Source organism: Antennarius striatus, chromosome 4 (genome assembly GCF_040054535.1).
Source record: "Antennarius striatus isolate MH-2024 chromosome 4, ASM4005453v1, whole genome shotgun sequence".
NCBI classification, from domain to species: domain Eukaryota; kingdom Metazoa; phylum Chordata; class Actinopteri; order Lophiiformes; family Antennariidae; genus Antennarius; species Antennarius striatus.
In genome coordinates, this window is record NC_090779.1 from 10538279 (window position 1) to 10560229 (window position 21951).

The window sequence follows — 21951 nt, forward strand, 5'->3', positions numbered from 1 at the left end:
TGTGGACACTGAACGGATGCCAACAGAAGCAGAAAACATCTGCTGTTTGGAGATACCACAGGTAGCAAGCTCACAGCTAAACCACAAAGTTATGTCTCTATTTGGCTACTTTTACAATTACAAATTAAAATGACCTTTACCATGTTTTTCAGTGTAGGTTAGGAGCTGTCTGCAGGAGGTTGATGAGGTTCCGTGCATGACTCAACATCTTGGGTTCCAGCCTGTGTACCTAAACGTGTACACCCTACAAATGGCCAGTCACGTACTAAGGGCTGAGTATGGCCGTTCACGCCTGAGACAAATACATCAGTAAGTCGTTCTTTGAAAAATGTCATAGAATAATAACTATAGTTATGTCTTATTTTGCTTCATCAGGCATACTTTCATTAATGAAGTAACACGTGACAAATATAGGTAAGTCTAATATATTGTATTTGCGACACCTTGATTTTTGTCTTATTAATAGACATGTTGAACATTTTTTGGTATTCACAATCCATTTCTGTTGGCATATAAAAGCATTTATTTACATAAAACAATATACCCCAAAACAATAATAAGACAATAACAATAATGAGAACACAGGGCCATCCTATTAGGACAACAACAACAGTTGTAATACTCAGGATTGAAAACATTGTGAAATAAATAATTTTGTGTCCTTTTTCTGTAGCTGGTGCAGACATCTGGCCTATCGCACCTTTGTTGGCTAGTGCTGGAGCTACTTAGGGTGCAGAATCCGGGTCGTCATTCCAGCCTGTGTGGTTCTTCGCATACGCCGAGAGTTTCCTGAAGACAAAGGCCACTACGCTGGATGACCTCCTCCTTGTCCGGACGCTCATACAGGGCAGACAGATTCTTGAGGACAGGAATGGCCAACATCTCATTTATGTATGACATGGGGTCCACCAAAGACTTTGTCAAATATGAGGTCCAACATGTCAGCGACAAAACCTGTTCAATGAAACATAAAGATATATCTTTACTGTTATTGATATTAAAAAGATTAAGATTAAATCCACTTTATTCATCCACACAAATAGGGAAATTATATTGTTTGATTCATTTCTTTGTTTAGAAAAATTGTGTTCAAAATACATCCTGGTACTTGCTAGTAGGGATGAGCGAGTAAACCACTATCTGTATCTGTATCTGTTCAGCCAACTAGATTATTTGTATCCGTATCTGTATTCGGAATGGGCGGGGCTTAAACCGGAAATGGGTGTGGTTTGACCGGAAATGTGTTGGGTTTAAATCACTACATTATTTTAAGTCTAAAATTGATATGGATTGCTCTATTTTTGCTTATTTTAAAACTATTTACAAAATAGCCTCAAAATTGAAATTCAAATAAATGTTTTTGATCACAAAAGTAAGAGAACTATTTACAGAACGTTTTTTTTTATGGAACTGAGTCAGAAAATGAATATTCTTAAGTCTTCTTCTTCTTTTCCTTTCGGCTTTTCCCTTCAGGGGTTGCCACATCAATTGCTTCCATCTAGCCCTGTCCTTTGTATCCTCTTCTCACACCAACTACCTCCATGTCCTCCCTCATTACATCCATAAACCTCCTCTTTGGTCTTCGTCTAGGCCTCCTGACTGACAGTTCAAAACTCAGCATCCTTCTACCAATATATTCACTATCTCTCCTCAGAACATGTCCACACCATCTCAGTCTGGCCTCTCTGACTTTATCTCCAAAACCTCCAACAAGTGCTGTCCCTCTGATGTACTCATTCCTGATCCTATCCTTCCTGGTCACTCCCAAAGAGAACCTCAGCATTTTCATCTCTGCTACCTCCAGCTCTGTCTCCTGTCTTTTCCTCAGTGACACTGTCTCTAGACCAAACAACATCGCTGGTCTCACCACAGTTTTGTCCACCTTTCCTTTCATTTTGGCTGAAACTCTTCTATCACACATCACACCTGACACTTTCCTCCACCCGTTACATCCTGCCTGTACACGCTTCTTCACCTCTTTTCCACACTCTCCATTGCTCTGGACTTTTGACCCTAAGTACTTAAAATCCTCCACTTTCTTGATCTCTTCTCCCTGTAACCTCACTCTTCCAATTGGGTCCCTCTCATTCGCACACATGTACCCAGCCTTACTGCAGTTAACCTTCATTCCTCTCATTTCCAGGACAAACCTCCACCTCTCTAGCTTCTCCTCCACCTCTTCCCTGCTCTCACTGCAGATCACAATGTCATCTGCAAACATCATAGTCCATGGAGATTCCTGTCTAACCTCATCTGTCAGCCTGTCCATCACCATAGCGAACAAGAAGGGGCTCAAAGCTGATCCCTGATGCAGTCCCACCTCCACCTCGAACTCCTCTGTCACACCTACAGCACACCTCACCACTGTCTTACAGTCCTCATACATGTCCTGCACCGCTCTAACATACTTCTCTGCCACTCAAGACTTCTTCATACAATACCACAGTTCCTCTCTGGGCACCCTGTCATAAGCTTTCTCCAGATCTACAAAAACATAATGCAGATCTGTTTGGCCTTCTCTGTACTTCTCTATCAATATCCTCAAAGCAAATACTGCATCTGTAGTACTCTTTTTTGCCATGAAACTATACTGCTGCTTACAAATGTTCACTTCTACACTTAGTCTAGCTTCCACTACTCTTTCCCATAACTTCATTGTATGGCTCATCAGCTTTATTCCTCTGTAGTTGCCACAACTCTGCACATCTCCCTTGTTCTTAAAAATGGACACCAGCACACTTCTCCTCCATTCCTCAGGCATCTTCTCACTATCTAAGATCCTGTTGAACAACCCAGTCAGAACCTCTACTGCCACCTCTTCTAGACACTTCCAAACCTCTACAGGTATATCATCAGGACCGACTGCCTCTCCACTCTTCATCCTCTTCAGTTCCCTCCTCACTTCATCCTGACAAATCTTTGGTACATCCTGGTCCACAACCTCTTCTAGTCTTTGTTCTCTCTCATTTTCCACGTTCATCAACTCTTCAAAGTACTCTTTCCATCTTCCCATCAGACTACTGGCACCTGTCAATAGACTTCCTTCCCTATCCTTAATCACCCTAACCTGCTGCACATCCTTCCCATCTCTATCTCTCTGTCTTGCCAACAGGTATAGATCAGTCTCTCCCTCCTTACTGTCCAACCTAGCATACAAGTCATCATAAGCACCTTGTTTAGCCTTTTCTACCTCTACCTTCACCTTACGTTGCATCACCCTATACTCCTGTCTACTCTTCTCAGTCCTCCCAGTGTCCCAATTCCTCTTAGCTAACCTCTTTCTCTGTATACACTCCTGCACCTCCTCATTCCACCACCAAGTCTCCTTATCTACTTTCCTTCCAGATGACACACCAAGTACTCTCCTACCTGTCTCCCTGGTCGCATTAGCTGTAGTTGTCCAGTTATCTGAAAGCACCTCCTTGCTACCCAGAGCCTGTCTTAACTCCTTCCTAAAAGTCAAGCAACACTCTTCCTTTTTACGTTTCCACCATTTCGTCTTCTGCTCTGCCTTTGCCCTCTTCATCTTCCTCACCACCACAGTCAACCTACACACTACCATCCTATATGCTGTTTGGCTACACTCTCACCTACCACTACTTTGCAGTCACTGATCTCCTTCAGGTTACACCGTCTACACAAGATGTAGTCTACCTGTTTGCTCCTACCACCACTCTTATAGGTCACCCTATGTTCCTGCCTCTTCTAGAAGAAAGTATTCACTACAGCCATTTCCACCCTTTTTGCAAAGTCAACTACCATCTGTCCTTCTGTGTTCCTCTCCTGGATACCAAACCTGCCCATCACCTCCTCATCACCTCTGTTTCCTGCACCAACATGTCCATTGAAGTCTGCTCCAATGACAACTCTCTCACTTCTCAGTATGCTCTGCATTACTTCATCAAAGTTCAACCAGAATTTCTCCTTCTCCTCCAGCTCACATCCTACCTTTGGAGCATACCCACTAACAACATTGACCATCGTACCCTCAATTTCTAGCTTCAGACTCATCACTCTATCTGACACTCTTTTTACCTCCAGGACATTCCCAACAAACTCCTCCTTCAAGATAACTCCCACTCCATTTCTCTTCCTATCTACACCGTGATACAACAACTTGAACTCTGCTCCTAAACTTCTAGCCTTGCTACCTTTCCAGCTGGTCTCCTGGACAAACAGTATGTCTACCTTCCTCCTCTGCATCATGTCAACCAACTCTCTACCTTTTCCTGTCATAGTTCCAACATTCAACGTCCCTACTCTTTGTCTTATACCCTTGGCGCTCTCTTCTCTTTCTTCGTGCGAATGCACTTTCCTCCTCTCCTTCTTCGACCAACAGTAATCCAATTTCCACCGGCGCCCTGTAGGTCAACAGCGCCGATGGCGGTCGTTTTTAACCAGGGCCTCGACCGATCCGGTATGGAAGTCATAAGTTTGATTCGCATCTTTGATTTGGCAACAGTTTTACGCCAGATGCCCTTCCTGACGCAACCCTCTGTATTTATACGGGCTTGGGACCGGCACAATAAGACACTGGCTTGTGTCCTCTTGCGGCTACATTGAATGTTCTTAAGCCTATGAATGAATATTTATCGAAGAGCCTCAGAGTTGAGATTCAACACTTTTGATCACAATAGTAAAGGAACTATATATAGAACGGATGGATGCACAAGTAAGAGGGACACTAATTTCAGGACACCAGTGTTCTGATTTTGGATAAGGAGGACAGACCTACGTACGTTGTCGATATGACGCCGAACAAACAATCGACTCTAACATGTGCGCGCACACACGCAATACGAAACAAAGCACAACTCCCTACTTAGCCTAGCATAAATTGACTTTATTTATGCAGACAGATAATTGGAAAGAAAATATGAGACCAACTTGCGTGTGTTTTAGCTTTATACCGTAGACCAGCACGCACACACGTGTTGGAGCGTGCGCGCACACACGCAATACGCAAACGCAAAAAAAGCACATTAGCCTGCGTAGCCTAGCATAACATGACTTCATGCTAACAAACAATAAGAAAATATGAGACCAACTTATGTGTGTTGTACCTACTGTAGGTCCAGCATGCACACATGTGATCGGGCGTGCACGCACACACACACGCAATACGCAAACGCGAAACAAAGGAGAGCTACCTAAATAGCCTAGCATAACATAACTTTATTCATGCTAACAGACAACATGAAAAATGATAAAATGTGAGCCCAACTTATATGTGTTGTAGCTAGATACTGTAGGTTCAGCATGCACACATGTGTTGGAGCGCACACACGCAAATGCGAAACAAAGCAGTACTTCCTAATTAGCCAAATAGCACTTGATCACTCATGCTAACAGACAACTGCAAAAAAGATAAATGTGGTGAGACTAACCTGTGGCCAGGGTGCAGTTCCTTGGTCCGGTAAGGTCGGGAGTGATCCTTGAATAAGGATCAGTCTCGAGGTAATGCTTCTTCTGTACTGACCCTCATTTGCTAAAACAGGCTGGACTGAAGTGGTTCACACACACAAACAAACGTGCGAACGATGTAGCCGGCACGTTGCCATTAAAAATGAAATGCAACCACGCTCTCTTCTGTTCTTCTTTGGATGAGATTAAAAATAAACACTGGTGTTGATTTGTACAATCAACAACTGAGCAACTATCATGTCTCCTTCTCACGGACGCCATTTCAACAGACTGCTGCCTCACGTCCGACGCAAAGAACTATGTCTTGGGGATGGCCACATCCTTGAGCATGTGAACCAATCCATATCGTCCAATACTCTGTTCAATTGCACAGAGTCCATAGTCTGACGTCAAGAACGGCTGATCTAGCGTAATATGAGCAATTTGAGTCGTTCAGAGCTATGACTTCCTAAAACTCCAAATATCTATTCATGCAGGGAGCGTTTGTTTACCAGAGTCTAGGAATTGGTCGGGTTAGGGAGGACCACTATGTGTATGTAGAGACCTGAAAAAGTGTGATTTTCATAATAGGGCCCCTTTAATATAAGTGATGGCAGTGACAAATATGTTCCCCTTGTGATTTGTGAGGATAGAAAACAGTGCCAATATTGATAATGGATATTATATTTAATTATTAAAAGTACGACTGTTTTTCTGCATGCTTGTGATTTCTGATCCAACAGCAGCAGCTATAATCACTCAGGGCACATGGGGAAATTTTTTCAATGGTCAGCAGTCCAAGATTGCTGCCACAGAAGGATGTACATTTTGCTGATTTTCAATTTTTAAAATCCTAGATATCTGGGTCAGTTTTTAAGATGTGGAATAGGATTCTTTTGAACTATTTGGATTTTATATTCCGTTGTCCCATCTGCAAGATGTATAGAGTAGAGGATAGTCATTTTAACACTCTTTTCCCTGGCCTACAATTCAGTCCTATCGACTCCCATTATAACCACATATTTTGCATTTTCTGTAAAGCCTACATACAAAAATACTTTCCCTTGAATAATAAATATAAATATCCACCTTCAAATGAAAAGTTAAGACTAAGATGCATGTGTAGCATTCAAATAGTCTCAAATGGCCTCTTTTTCTGTTTGTTTGTTTGTTGTTGTTGTTGTTTTTCTTATGTTTGCAGTGCTCCACAAATAATGACTATGATGAAATGAATAATGACTATGGTGAAATGAATAATGTTGACAAAATTATATTGGCTCAGCTGATGCATATATCAGTCACTTTGCTCTTGGAAAACCTTAGACAAACTGCACGCAATGTTCTGAGTTAAACAAATAGCCAGCGGCAATGCTAGTACACCTGTCTGCTCTGTCCAGGGGGCTCAGAGGGCAGTACATACTTTAAAAATTAATTTGACATTTTAGCTTACCAAACAGATGTCTTTATCAAAAGATTTATGCTTGATAATACTTAAAACATGACTTAACAAAATTATATTGAGGCCCTGTTATAATTATCATATTTAAGTAACATTTAAAAATATTTAACCCTCTCTATGTCATGGTCACAGTGTGAGTTTTCCCTCCTGTCCTCTGTGTCCTGAATTCATCCAGTCATTCCTGTCACCTGTGTTGCTACAGCCACCCACCTCCCATGCCAACCAGGCTCTACCCTACTTAAGCTCTGCTCAGACCTCAGTTTGCGGCCAGATCGTCATTGACTCATCCTGCTCTTTCGGTTTCTTGATCTGTTCTTGGCCCGGAATTTGCCTGTTCCTCTAATTACCTGTATTTTGCTTATTAAATTATGAGTCTGGGCTTCCTTTGTGTATTGTATTTCGGTCTAAACTACAACCGTAACACTTTAGGCCCTTGTGATTCTTTGCTTCCCCAAATAAGGAGTTGTTTCTTATCTAAATGTTTGGGAGCAATGGAAAGGTTATCAAAGTTAATATTGATTATGTTACTAAACCGTTTCAGGCACATGAAGCACAGCTCAGAGTAAACATTTGTTGGCTGCCTTAGTTTGAAGAAATGAGGGTGAACTCTTTCATTTTGTAGTATAAATCCTGTATAAACTACAAGAATGTATTTGCTGGAACAGATGTGCCATACAAACCATGTGGCTGAGAGAGTCACCTTAGGGAGTGTGTGCTCAATAAGATACAAAAATACTTGTATGAGAAGATCATGTAAGATTGTGTGTGACTGCTAAGCCCATTTTTAGTATAATCACATCTTTCATTGAGTCGGCTTATAATGAGGGGTATAAAATGGGTAAAATGAAAGCATTATCTGGCCTTCTTACTTAAATTGTAAATATGACGCATAGGCAGGGGTTGCAGCAAGGTGGCAGGAACCTGATGGGAGGGCTTGTGTTGGCTGCTGACAGGACAGACCCCCACAAACTCACGGATATCTGTTTCCAGCATGGGCCATTAGAACATCCTGTTGTAGAAAAACCAATGAAATAAAGGCCTTATACTACAATAAGCCATGAATAGTAAGAGCAAACCTTTCATATTGCCATACATGTTGTAGAAGAATCTCCTGAGCTGACGGTTCAAGGCCTTGCAGTAGCGTCTGTATAAGATAAGCATGCAGACACAACCCACAACTGGCCATAGTAGAGCATAGTATGACAAGTGCAAGATGGGCTGAAAGGGGGGGTGTTGAGCTGAATGTGGGCCCATGTGTAACATGTAACTCTGTACAAACTGCCACTGTTGAACTTCCACAGGTGGTCACCTTGAAATATGCTAATGAACAGAAAAATAGGGTGTCCACCCCATATAAGAGTGGGGTCACTCTCCCAGTGTTTGGGTTGGGTTTTGGGGTTTTTTAAAAAGAAGACCTTGTATGGCATAACAGTTAAAATACAATATATAAACCTAATGGACAAAAGTGACAACTGAATAAAATTAACATAAAAGGCTGTCGGGCGGCACGGTCGTACAGTGGGCAATGCTGTTGCCTCCCAGAAAGACAGTTCTACGTAGGTTTGAGTCCTATTCTGTGCGGAGTTTTGTTCTCCAGCGGGTGTGGGTTTTCACCAGGTCCTCTGTTTTCCTCACACCTCCAAAAACATGCACATTTGATGAATTGTTTGGTTCCAAATTGTCCTTAGGTGTGAGTGTGTGCTTGAGTGGTTGTTCATCTTTTGTATGGTTCTGTGAAGAACAGGCAATACAATTATTGACACTAGTGGATTATGAACATTATAAAGTGGATTATTGATACATCATTGGACATTTGAAGTATTTTTATAGTGTGGGGATCTACACAGCCATCATTATTGGGGTGCACCTAGGCTCCAACCTTGTGGGTGTTTGGCTTTAAAAGGCAAGGCTGATTACCGGCTTTAAAAGGACAGGTTGGTTACCCCCCACCCCCCATGCCCCCCTAAAGACTGCCTAGATGTGTGCCATTAACTCATGATGGTCAGGTGCGGGTCCTAGAAAGAGGTAGGGAATTTATACCGGCTGGGTCACTTAAGTTTGTTAAGGTCACCTGCCCAAAAAGTCCCACATATGGCACCTGTCCTCAGACACCTGGACAACAGACTTCAGACCTTCATTAACATCAACAACAACATCCGGAAAAAAAGAGCTGGCGGGTAGAAGCCATTTGTCTTGTGAAATTCCCATCCCTTTTTTTTTTCTTATAGACCTACACTGCTGGAGACTCAACATCCAGACTCACTGAGCTTCTCTCTCCTCCTCGTTCTCTCTGACCATCTTTGCTACTCCTCCTCCTCTCCGACCTCACTCTCCAAGTCTCCAGTCACACCCTACTGACTCAACGTCTTCCCTGGAGTTTCTGTGCTCTATGTCCTTACATGTTTTCTCAGGTACACCCCCCATCCACTGTGGACCTGCAACTCCAAGTTCATCAGTATCACCCCTTACCTATCCATCCGCCAGGGTCCAGCTTCCTTTCTTCCTCCATGCCACCATACAGACATCCATGCATCTTTTTTTGTGCCTTGAATTGTGCCTTGCCTCAGTGAATCCCAGGTGAGAAACCAGTTCCGGAGGATAAAGACGAGGAAGGCTGCGGGTCCAGACAGCATCAGCTCCAGGCTCCTGAAATCCTGCGCAGACCAGCTGTGTGGGATTGTTGGACACATGTTCAACATAAGCCTGAAGCTGAGAAGGGTTCCACAGCTGTGGAAAATGTCCTGCTTGGTTCCCGTGCCCAAGACCCCGCACCCCTATGACCTAAACAGCTACAGGCCGGTGGCGCTAACATCCCACCTTATGAAGACCCTGGAGCATCTGGTCCTCTATCATTTCCGCCCCCTGGTGAGCCCATCACTGGACCCACTCCAGTTCACTTACCAGCCTGCCATCGGGGTGGATGATGCCGTCATTTTCTTTCAGCATCAAGCACCGTCTCACCTGGAGAAGCCGGGGTGCACTGTGAGGATCATGTTTTCTGATTTCTCCAGTGCTTTCAATACGATACAACCGGCACTGTTGAGGGACAAACTGAAGATCACCGGGTTGGACCATCACCTCACAGACTGGGTATTGGACTACTTGACCAATCGCTTGCAGCTCGTGAGGACCCGGGACTGTTTGTCGAACACGGTTGTCTGCAGCACGGGGTCACCACACGGAATGGTTCTGGCTCCATTCCTGTTCACCCTGTACACTGCAGACTCCTCCTACAACTCCCCCACATGTCACCTGCAGAAGTTCTCTGATGACTCTGCAATCGTCGGCCTCATCACCGATGGGGACGACAGAGAGTACAGAGAACTGACCCAGGACTTTGTGGACTGGTGCCAGCGGAACCACCTCCAGATCAAGGCGGGTAAAACCAAGGAGCTGGTGGTGGATTTCCGCAGGCAATCACTCTGCCCGGTTACACCGGTGATATCCAGGGTACGAAAATCAAGGTGGTGTCCTCTTACAAGTACCTGGGTGTTCACCTGAACAATAAACTGGACTGGAGTACCAATAGTCACTCACTTTATAAAAAGGACACCTAAGGACATTTTATTACAGAGTAGTAGCCTCTGCTATTTTTAATGAGGTGGTCTGCTAGGGCAGCAGCATCACAGCGGCTGACAGGAGGAGACTGGACAGGCTGATTAGGAAGGCGGGTTCTGTCCTAGGATGCCTCCTGGACTCAGTGGAGGTGGTGGTGGAGAGGAGGATGACAGCCAAGCTGTCATCGATGATGAGGAACCACTCCCACCCTCTGCAGGGCACACTAAGATCACTAAGAGCTCCTTCAGCGATAGGTTGCTTCACCCAAGATGCGTGAAGGAAAGATATCGCAGGTCCTTCCTGCCCACAGCCATCAGACTGTAATCCTCCCAGCAGACCACTCAAAGAACTCAAAGAACAAAACATTCTAAATCTGGATGACACCTCCTTGGGGAGGTGTTCCAGGCATGTCCTACCGGGAGGAGACCTCGAGGAAGACCTACGACACGCTGGAGGGACTATGTCTCTCAGCTGGCCTGGGAACGCCTTGGGATCCTCCTGGAGGAGCTGGAAGAGGTGTCTGGGGAAAGGGAAGTATGGGCATCCCTCTTGAGACTGCTGCCCCTGTGACCTGGCCCTGGATGAGCGGTTGAATATGGATGGATGGATGGATGGATGGATGGATGGATGGATGGATGGATGGATGGATGGATGGATGGATACTAATGTGATCTCCGAAGGGGAAATTAAGAGCAGTTTTTAACACATTTTAACAAACTCAAGGTAGAAGATCCATATTTTTATGTGTATACTTTTTAAGAAGTTTGACAATTCCCCATTTATACATGAAAACATGCATGATTTTAGCAAGAATAAAGATATGACAGTTATATCACCAATAAGATAAGGAAAGCCAACGTCCCCCTTCCGCTTCTTGGAAAAAGACAGGTTATTTCTGGAAAGGTTATTAGAAGTAGGACTGTAGAGTTCCACGGCGGCGTACATCTGTTGTCCAGCAGTGGAAGCTGCCAACCAGAGAATTGTCATGACGAATGCTCACTTTTATGGGTGTAATACCTGAAACAAATCACATTTACATCTCATTCCAAAGCAGATAGGCATTATTGTCTGGAATTACCTTTGATATAGAACCATTCACTTACAGATTAATCCAAATTATCTGTTGACAAATCTTAAACATGGAATACAGGAATTTACCAAGACTCTCAAACATCTTTTGAATGCTGGTTTCATTGGATTCCACCAAAACGCGCTTCTCATCCAACATCAGGACATTCATGGACAGCCATTTGGAGGACATCCACAATGGATGGTCTAAAAGAGATACTCTTTCACTAAATGCATGTGATTGTGTAAGGGAAGTCGTAATGTAACTACCCACCATCAGGAATCATGGGTATGGGAGGTTTAACAATAGTCCAGCCAGCCTTGTGGAACATGTCAATCTGAAGAAAAAGTCAAACAGCAGTTGTCATAGCAGAGCACTCTTTAAAACAAACACTGCACAAGAAAAAGAAACAGGGCACCCTTTCCTGTCTGCAGTACCTGGTCACAGGGACGTTCAGGGTTTAACAGTGCCAGTCCTGGTCCAATGATGTTAAAAGTTGCATCAATGTGCATGGCATTAGGGTCCTTGAAAGAGATTGTGTGAACATTATAGTACAGGTCCAAATGACGCATCCACTCAATTCCCATATAATTTGTAACCTGAAAAAAAAAAATGTAGGTAGACAGGTAAGTAGGTAGATAGGGGGGTAGATAGGTAGCGAGAGCGAAAAGAATTTGCCTCTCACAAAGCAGACACAGCTACAAGTTTACCTTCACAGCCTTCACACCTGACTTCTCTGGACAAAAATGTCTCTCCCAGCACGCATGAATTCAGCAGCATCAAAGCAGGGCTCGTGCTCTGTGGTCACAAACTTCCCCTGGGCAGCCAACTTGTGTCTGTCTGCTAATGTTTGCATGGGGTACTCCTGCATGACACCACAACAACATGATATACATGCTAGCAGTTAGCCATTGCTATATAATATCTTGGCACACAGTGCAACAAATAACAAAAGGATAGAGCTTAAAGGTAATATGAGGATGTTGAACCAAAGAACATTTGCATATGTTTATGAAATTTATGTGAAGAATAATAATCCCATTGAACATGTGACATCTTGACCAAATAAACCAATTAAAATTAATAAATAATAATAAACTAATTGAAACTAATTTACCAAAATAACTGCTCACCTGATCATACAGATCATCGGACTTGGTGGGTTTAGGCGCAGTCGTCCATTTTGCACCTTTTCTGAAGTACTCCTTGATCAGAGGCCTGTAGGCTCGGTACTCAAAGAAGCGAGACCTCCAGGCCATAGGAGCTTCAATAATCTCATTTTTCACTACAAGAAGGATGTCTCTTGACATGGCAGCATACATGCCTACAACACATTCAACAATACACTTTGAGTTCTAAAACAATTAGCTTATGAGAGTGTGACGCAGTACAAGTCATTCGTTCATTCATCTTCAAACCGACTTCTTCCATGGTCGCGGGGTGCTGGAGCCTATCCCAGCTGACAGGGTACACTCCTGGGGTGACGGCAGTGATACCCTGAGCCGTACAACTCAATGAAAAGAATTTCAAGCAATCTAAGTGAATAGTGTTCATTATTAAGTAACGTCGTAGCTGTCTAAATGGGGGAGGGGCAAGTATGTCAACAGTTATGGTTCCTTTTTTCTTGTAGCATATCAATACATTATATTTCATGGACTGATGTTATATGTTCAGGCAAAATTTGCTTGCAGCTATTGATGCAAAATGAATAGCTCTAAAAATCAGTTAACATTCCCTCTGAATGATGGTGGAGGAGAAGGAGTGGTCATGTTGGTAAAAATAGTAACAAAAAGTATTTATGGTAGGTTTTTTTTATCTTATTAATCTGCTAACACATATATCAATGTGATCGGAAAAAAAGTCTAAAGAGTGAGTAATATCTCAGCTATGGCTTTTTTTACCTGATGATGTGAAGTCTGGAGTTGTGTACACCTGTGACCAGTTGATGGGTTCTGGCCTCCTCACAGTGACTCCCTCGTGATGCAGGACGTTGCACAGTTCTTCAATTTCAGCAACAGCTGTCTTCAAGTGGTTCTGAGGAAAAGACTGGCCCCCATATTTCTGATAGAAGGGCCAGTACTTCTCATATATGCAGGCCTGTTAAGAGGTTTAAAGTGTGACAAAATGAAATTAAATTCACTGTCTCACAGCTATATTACTGTATACGCAAACATCACTTGGTATATAGGAATAAGCATGGACATTACACAGTGTCCAAATTTTACAAGCTATTTTAACACTATTACTTACTTTTACTTCCACAGTGAAGGGAGGTACATGGCAGTTTTCAGCACGACCCACAATCACCTCCTCAAGAGGGTCCCATTCATTGTAGCTGCAAACAGGACAATCTTGCTCTTTAGTTTCTGTGACATGATCTTCTGCAACTGTACCCTGCACCTGTGAACCTGCAGTACTCGAACTGCTCTGAAAGGCCTTCTGGGTCCATCCAGTCAATGCACGGCCAAGCTAGAGTGGACAAAAAACTTATTTAAATGATGTGCCAATACGACATTTCTTCGTGTATTTATTTTTATCAGTGAAATTAGTGATGAATTATGTTAAGCATGGTCAAACTACGGCCCGCGGGCCATCTATAGCCTGTTTGGCATTGTGGTCCGGCCCAGTAAACTTGTTTGAACTGTTTAATTAAATTCATGAAATTAATGCAGGTGTTTTGTTGCCTATTTAAAAAATTACATAAAAGTCCAAACCTTTTATATAATGGTTTTTACATGTCGTTTGCATTACTACAAATAAACAATCCATCCATCTGCTGGCCCACCTTTCAAATTTTAGAACTCTGTGTGGCCCATCAGTCAAACAGTTTGCCTACTCCTGGATTAAATACGTGGCCACTTACTCTTCTACAAAAAAGCACAAAATGTAGTCATAGAAACTGTTTTTAGCAATGGTCATGACTTTCAACACAAGCTTTAGCATCATTCAGGAGTGTTAGGGAAATTATTATTTGTTGTGTATGAACTAGCTGTTCACTCTAGAGACAGAAGGAAAAAAACATTTTAACTGATCTTTAATAATATATAGAAAGTGGGAGTTGGGAATGTGTTTTGGGGAAAAAGAAGGAAATGATTAATATACCAACCATGGCTCCAAAAAGATGGATAGCTTCAGCTCCTCTGCAGCCTCCTCTCAGACACTTGACTCGCAGCATTGTCTGATGCTGAATGTGTTACACAGCAGACCAAGATCCACCTCGTGGTTTGCCTTTGAGTGGAGATGCAACAGCTTTATAGGCATATGTACACATGGCTCTGAGATGATTGGCCACTCTCATGTTGTGGTGCAAAGGACACTGATAAAAGTGTCTCTCTGAAACTCAATCCTTTACAACACCAAATGGTAATTCAAATAAGATTTTACCCCATGCAGTTTCTGCCAGCCTATTTGCAATGTGCATTTTCTCAATAGAGTTTCAAAACCGGAGGCAGTCAACTCATTCCTCCTTAATTCCACTTGACGGTCATTTATTTCACATCGCTGTACCGGTGAGTTCTGACCACAATTGGGGTAAACAAAAACTGTCAGGCCAAATTATTTCCCTGTTGTAAAACAAAGCATTTTCATCAGTACCTGGCGTGACATAAATTCTGGTTTAGTGACCTTGAATATCCCATTGCCATGTGTTGTTTCCACACGAATTTGTTTTTAATACCAATCGAACTAATTGCATTTAGTAGCTTAGATGATGTGGGACTCTGTCTGACTTCTCTTCAAGTTCCTGCTGTCAGCATCGCAATTCCTGGTCCCAGATAGTCCTTGTTTCTGAAGGTTTGTTATCTGTGGCTGCATTGACTTTGTGTATAACTGTGCTGCATGAAATATATGTGTCCTATTTAGCGTAAATGTATTATACGAGAGGACCAGTTTTCCTGAATCGGCCAAAAGGAAAAATAAAAATGCAAAAATCTAAATCACGGGAATTTATTTAATTCCTCCATAACTGAAATATAAAGCCACAGAGCTACTGACAGTCCATAGGTAACACAGCTTGTTAGGCAACCCTTGCAATATGTGCAGCATTGGCAGGGAAACTTGTGCAACAGGTTCACCTTTGTGTGTTGCTTCTTCCATACCCTGGAAGAAGCTTAATTGAGCTTTATAGCAGGGTGGTCTCTTTTAACCCTGAGTGTACCCCACCACAAGGTGGAACCTATTTCTTGATGATAATAAGGAAGCCATCCATCCATTCTCTCCAAAATTATTGCTGAATTACTATTTATGTTCCTTCATTTCAATTTGACACCCAATTTCCCATGCAGGTTGTTAAAATTCAGTGATAAAAAGGGCATCTCAGTATAGAGCCCCAGAAATCTTAACGGCTAAAAAGTCTCATATTTCCATGCAGATTTTTATTTTTCACAGTGTTGCCTTCGGGGGCCCAGAGAATTTCACCCAGTGCACCAACTCTTTCAATTTTATTCAGCATTGGCAGGGAAACTTGTGCAACAGGTTCACCTTTGTGTGTCTCTTCTTCCAACCCTTGGTCATCATAATGATCTGTTGCACACAGATCTTCATTGAGCCTTTTGGCCTGTTTTAACCGTAAGTGTTGTGTATACTTCACCACAATAACAGACCGCAGAAAGTGTGTCAAGGATGCATTTTTATTCCTTTCTAATAGTGTTAAGGGACGTGTCTCACTGTTGCTCCACCAACAACATTCCTAGTTAGGACACACCACAAAGTCCTCTTCCTTGTACTCACCACTATTCTGTTCACCTTTGGCCTTTTTGATGCCTGTCTGTTCAACATTCAATTTCACCACTATCTTGAGAAATGCTGTCGAGGTGCAAGCGAGCACAAATGTATGTTTTTAATACCAAATCGAACTAATTGCATTTAGTAGCTTAGATGATGTGGGACTCTGTCTGCCTTCTCTTCTAATTCCTGCTGTCAGCACCGCAATTCCTGGTCCCAGATAGTCCTTGTTTCATATCTGTAGCTGCATTGACTTTGTGTATAACTGTGCTGCATGAAATATATGTGTCCTATACTGACAGTCCATAGGTACCACAGCTAGTTAGGCAACCCTTGCAATATGTGCAGCATTGGCTAGGGAACTTGTGCAACAGGTTCACCTTTGTGTGTTGCTTCTTCCACACCTCGGAAGAAGCTTCAATGAGTTTTATAGCTGGGTGTCCTGTTTTAACCCTGAGTGTACCCCACCACAAGGTGGAACCTATTTCTTGATGATAATTAGGAAGCCATCCATCCATTCTCTCCAAAATTATTGCTGAATTACTATTTATGTTCCTTCATTTCAATTTGACACCCAATTTCCCATGCAGGTTGTTAAAATTCAGTGATAAAAAGGGCATCTCAGTATAGAGCCCCAGAAATCTTAACGGCTAAAAAGTCTCATATTTCCATGCGGATTTTTATTTTTCACAGTGTTGCCTTCGGGGGTCCAGAGAATTTCACCCAGTGCACCAACTCTTTCAATTTTATGCAGCATTGGCAGGGAAACTTGTGCAACAGGTTCACCTTTGTGTGTCTCTTCTTCCAACCCTTGGTCATCATAATGATCTGTTGCACACAGATCTTCATTGAGCCTTTTGGCCTGTTTTAACCGTAAGTGTTGTGTATACTTCACCACAATAACAGACCGCAGAAAGTGTGTCAAGGATGCATTTTTATTCCTTTCTAATAGTGTTAAGGGACGTGTCTCCCTGTTGCTCCACCAACAACATTCCTAGTTAGGACACACCACAAAGTCCTCTTCCTTGTACTCACCACTATTCTGTTCACCTTTGGCCTATTTGATGCCTGTCTGTTCAACATTCAATTTCACCACTATCTTGAGAAATGCTGTCGAGGTGCAAGCGAGCACAAATGTATGTTTTTAATACCAAATCGAACTAATTGCATTTAGTAGATGAGATGATGTGGGACTCTGTGTCTGCCTTCTCTTCTAGTCGCTGTTGTCAGCATCGCAATTCCTGGTCCCAACATCCATACGCCATACTTTCTTTCCCAGCCCCTCCAGCTTTTTAGAGGTATCTTCTGTCATCCCAATATTGGCTTTGTTCAACCGAGTCATGCCTTCACTTATTCGAGTCATGGCTTCACTCATCCGAGTCATGCCTTCATTTATCCAAGTCATGCTTTACTCATCCGAGTCAAGGCTTTGTTGAATGTAACATGCATTTTGACCATTGCCTCTACAGTGTTGGTACAATCCTTCTTTACTCTGATCTGTTGTATCGCCACTGTTTTCAGCATGTAATGCATTTCGAAAACTCCAAACCCCAGTGTTGTCATCCCAATTGTCATGCTGGCAAAGAAATACACATCTTCAGCGTCTTCCAGATCCAGTGGGGCTAAAAGGTCTCATATTTACATGCGGATGTTTATTTTTCACGATGTTGACTTCACGGTGTCATGATCCTGTCTTGTTAAGCATTTATTTGTTTCCCTATGTTGCATGTCTTGTCTTCCTGTTTTATTTTGTGATCACTCACCCCTGTCTCTGTTCTGGGTTCTTGTTTGCCCTGCCCCCTCCCCGTCTGCGTGCACCTGATCCCTGATTGTGTTTCATGCACCTGCCTCCTATCACCCCCATTAGCCCTGCATTTATTCCCCCTTTGTGTCTTGTCTCGTCGCCAGTTCGTTTTAGTTTTTGCTCACGTTCCAGCCTTGATTCATTGCTCTCGTTCTCGTTTTTGTGATTGAACAATGCTTGTATTTTGACCTTGCCTTACCTTTGCCTGCCGCCTTGGATACCTCTGCCTGGATTGACAGTCTTACCTGTGTACTGAACCGTGCCTGGAATAAACCTTGTTTTGTGATTTACCGCTCAGTGTCGTGCATTTGAGTCCTGTCTCCCTGCGCTACGTTCATGACAGAACAAACTGGCCAGAACGGACTCAGCCAACTCTGATCCAGTTCGTTACGCCCTTTGAATACAGGGGGGAAAATTGGCTCAACAGCAGGAGCAGCTTACATCCCTGTGCACCGCTCTGAGAGATCTGACAGCTCGCCAGGACTCTATGATGATATCGTTGGGCTCACAGGTCAGTCAATGACTCGGTCACCTGCCTCGAGAGGCACCTGCTGTGGCGGAGTCTTACCCAGCCATTCTTCCGGGTCTAGGCCCCAACTCTCGGTCACCGACCAGCGCCACTTCTTCCTGCTTCCAACTCTCTCGTCCAAAGCAATTCTCCAGGGAATCAGGTGACGTGAGACCCTTTGTAACTCAGTGCGAACTACATTTTGAACGGGTTTTCCCACAGAAAATTCCGGGTGCAACGCCAGAGCCACACAGAGATGCAAACAAACACGCATGCACACACTCATACCTACAGACAATTTGGAACAGCCAATCAACCTGAAACGCATGTTTTTGGAGGTGGGAGGAAGCCGGAGAACCCAGAGAGAACCCACGCAGACATGGGAAGAACATGCAAACTCCACACAGAGTGGGACGCAAACCGGAACCACCTTGCTGTGCAGAGACAACGCTACCCACTGCGCCACCCGTGCCACCCGTGAAAATGTTTACTGTATGAAGTGGTTGACAACATTTTGTAATGAGAGTGGTGTTTGTTGATTCTGGGGATGGGAATGATGTTGATGAAGGTGTGAAGTCTGTTGTAATGATATGTCTGGAAAAAAAACAACCCTAAACAAATAAATGCTATGAAATAAATGCAGTTGTAAAATACGTTTTACAATAAGCCTGCTTCACTCTATGCTATGTTGCCCCTTAAAAGCCAATACTGTACCTTGTATATAATGGTTTTTACATGCCATTTGCATTAGCACAAATAAACACTCCATCCATCTGCTCCTCTGCTGACCCATCTGTCAAATTTAGAAATCTGTGTGGCCCGCCAGTCAAAAAGTTTGCCCACCCCTTGATTAGACTATTTCACTGAGCCTTTTAGGCCTGTATTAAAGATCTATCAGGTCCAGAAAGCAAGATCAGTGGGAGTACAAAGGAAACTGCATTTCCCAGGGAGCAACATCACACCTGCCATATAAATTCCTCTGCTCCGCCTGTCTGCTCTAATTTGGTGCAACACACCTGCACTGCATTGCAAGAGTCAGCTAACAAAATTTGTCTTTAGGCACACCACACACTAGCTGCTGTCTCAAGCATTGCAACAACACACAAAGTCAAGACCTGCAACTCAGAGGACTGACTTTGAAAAGGGTGAAAGAATCCTCTCATCAGCTACCTCCAAAAGGTAAGACTATTTCTGTCCAGAATAGGTCAGTGTAACAGTTTTACTGTTTGTTGGCCTTATAGACACACCAGTCATTGCACACGATTATTGGCATCCTCTCTCTCTCTCTCTCTCTCTCTCTCTCTCTCTCTCTCTCTCTCTCTCTCTCTCTCTCTCTCTCTCTCTTTCTGCCTTTTTTAAACCCATGTTTTAAGTACTTGTTTGTTTATAATGCCTTGTTAACATGTGCGTTTTAAAACAGGGCACAATGAATGTGAATGACACAGGGGACATGGAGAAAAGAGCCTCTATTTTTGGTTTGATAAATGTTAAAAAGTTAGATGTTCTATTTGTTCAGGAAACACACAGTACTTACACTGTTTTGAAGACGCCACCTCAATGGCCAGCGATTGAATGATGACATGTAGCTCAACTCCTTGCTATACATTACAATACATTACATGTCAAAAAGATATTAATCAAACTTTATTTTTATAGAACAGGGATGTGCCATAGTGGTGTGAACCTGATGCACAAGTTTCCCTGCCAATGCTGCACAAGGATTGCCTAACTAGCTGTGGTGCCTTTGGACTGTCAGTAGCTCTGTTGCTTTATATTTCAGTTATGGAGGAATAAATTAATTAATTCTCGGGATTTAGATTTTTGCATTTTTATTTTTCCTTTTGGCCGATTCAGGAAAACTGGTCCTCTCATATAATACATTTACGCTAAATAGGACACATATATTTCATGCAGCACAGTTATACACAAAGTCAATGCAGCTACAGATATGAAACAAACCTTCAGAAACAAGGACTATCTGGGACCAGGAATTGCGGTGCTGACAGCAGGAACTGGAGGAGAAGGCAGACAGAGTCCCACATCATCTAAGCTACTAAATGCAATTAGTTCGATTGGTATTAAAAACAAATTCGTGTGGAAACAACACATGGCAATGGGATATTCAAGGTCACTAAACCAGAATTTATGTCACGCCAGGTACTGATGAAAATGCTTTGTTTTACAACAGGGAAATAACATGCCTGACACTTTTTGTTTACCACAATTGTGGTCAGAACTCACCGGTATAGCGATGTGAAAGAAATGACCGTCATGTGGAATTAGGGAGGAATGAGTTGATTGCCTCCGGTTTTGAAACTCTATTGAGGAAATGCACATAGATAGATAGATAGATAGATAGATAGATAGATAGATAGATACTTTATTAATCCCGGAGGAAATTGCATATATCCACTGCTCAGGCATTACTTAACAAATAATACTGGATAAACACCAGGAGAAAAGGAAACACTGACATCACAGGACATACCACAAGACATACATTACACTAACAGACAGGCACATGCAGCACTAACAGGACTTATATACTAAACTATAACTAAAAATATAAACAGTATAAAATTTAAAAATATTACAGTATTAAAATATTAACAGTATAAAATAAAATCTAAACAGTATAAAATTGAATTAAAATATAAAAACAGTATAAAAAATAAATAAATAAATTTTATATATATATATATACAACAGTATAAAATTAAATTTAAATTAAATTAAATCCATTTTCAACCCCGTGCTGACCTCGCCACCTCCCCCCCGCTCCTCCTGAGAGAGTCATTGTACCCCCTGATGGCACGGGGCACGAAGGAGGACCTCAGCCTCTCTGTGGAGGCGCTGTGTGACAGCAGTCTGCCGCTGAAGGTGCTTCTCTGCTGGGAGAAGGTGGTGTGTAGGGGGTGCCTGGTGTTGTTCATGATGGCCTTAATTTTAGACATGGTCCTGCTCTCCAGAAGCATATCCACAGAGTCCAGGCTCAGCCCGACCACTGAGCCCGCTCTGCGGATGAGTCTGTTCAGACGGTCCATATCTCTTTTCCTGGCCCCCCCACCCCAACACACAATGGCGTATGACAGCACACTGGAGACTACGGACTGATAGAACATGAAAAGGAGCTTAGGACAGATGTTGAAGGAGGCCAGCCTCCTTAGGAAGTACATCCTGCTCTGCCCCTTCTTGTACACACAGTTGGAGTTGAGTGACCAGTCCAGTCTGCTGTCTAGCTGCAGTCCCAGGTACTTATAGTTTTCTACCACCTCCACCTCACTGCCATTGATGATCACCGGCTGTGGAGAGGGAGGTGCCCGCCGGAAATCCAGAACCATCTCCTTTGTCTTGGAGACGTTGAGCTGGAGCTGGTTCTGTTGGCACCACTCCACGAAGTCAGCCACCAATGCCCTGTACCCCCCCTC

The 21951-nt window shown here is 43.0% G+C and overlaps 2 protein-coding genes across 3 annotated transcripts in view; one reads left to right on the top strand and one right to left on the bottom strand.

The window, feature by feature from the left end:
* Positions 1–21951, top strand: part of LOC137594183 (glycine amidinotransferase, mitochondrial-like) — a 55494-nt gene that overhangs the window by 27477 nt on the left and 6066 nt on the right. Inside the window, exon 3 of one of the 2 annotated variants that reach the window (XM_068313496.1) lies at positions 19583–19702. The gene's annotated coding sequence lies outside the window, so the exon portion shown is untranslated. Of the gene's footprint in view, positions 1–19540; positions 19703–21951 lie in introns of those variants that run through there. The other variant, XM_068313495.1, reaches the window with a different exon arrangement.
* Positions 11328–14719, bottom strand: LOC137594277 (glycine amidinotransferase, mitochondrial-like). Its single transcript, XM_068313656.1, has 9 exons — positions 14596–14719; positions 13740–13958; positions 13391–13586; positions 12623–12813; positions 12217–12354; positions 11927–12088; positions 11763–11826; positions 11579–11695; positions 11328–11437 (listed from the first exon to the last, which is right to left on the bottom strand). Exons 1-9 carry the CDS (start codon positions 14662–14664, stop codon positions 11328–11330), a joined length of 1266 nt encoding a protein of 421 aa, XP_068169757.1. The 5' UTR covers positions 14665–14719.

Excerpts from the sequence above, each read along its gene's own strand:
- LOC137594277 (XM_068313656.1), bottom strand. The coding sequence starts at position 14,664 with ATGCTGCGAGTCAAGTGTCTGAGAGGAGGCTGCAGAGGAGCTGAAGCT. Across the intron at positions 13,587-13,739 it reads CCTTCACTGTGGAAGTAAAA|GCCTGCATATATGAGAAGTA; the intron begins GTAAGTAATAGT and ends ACCTCTTAACAG. Across the intron at positions 11,696-11,762 it reads CATACCCATGATTCCTGATG|ACCATCCATTGTGGATGTCC; the intron begins GTGGGTAGTTAC and ends TATCTCTTTTAG.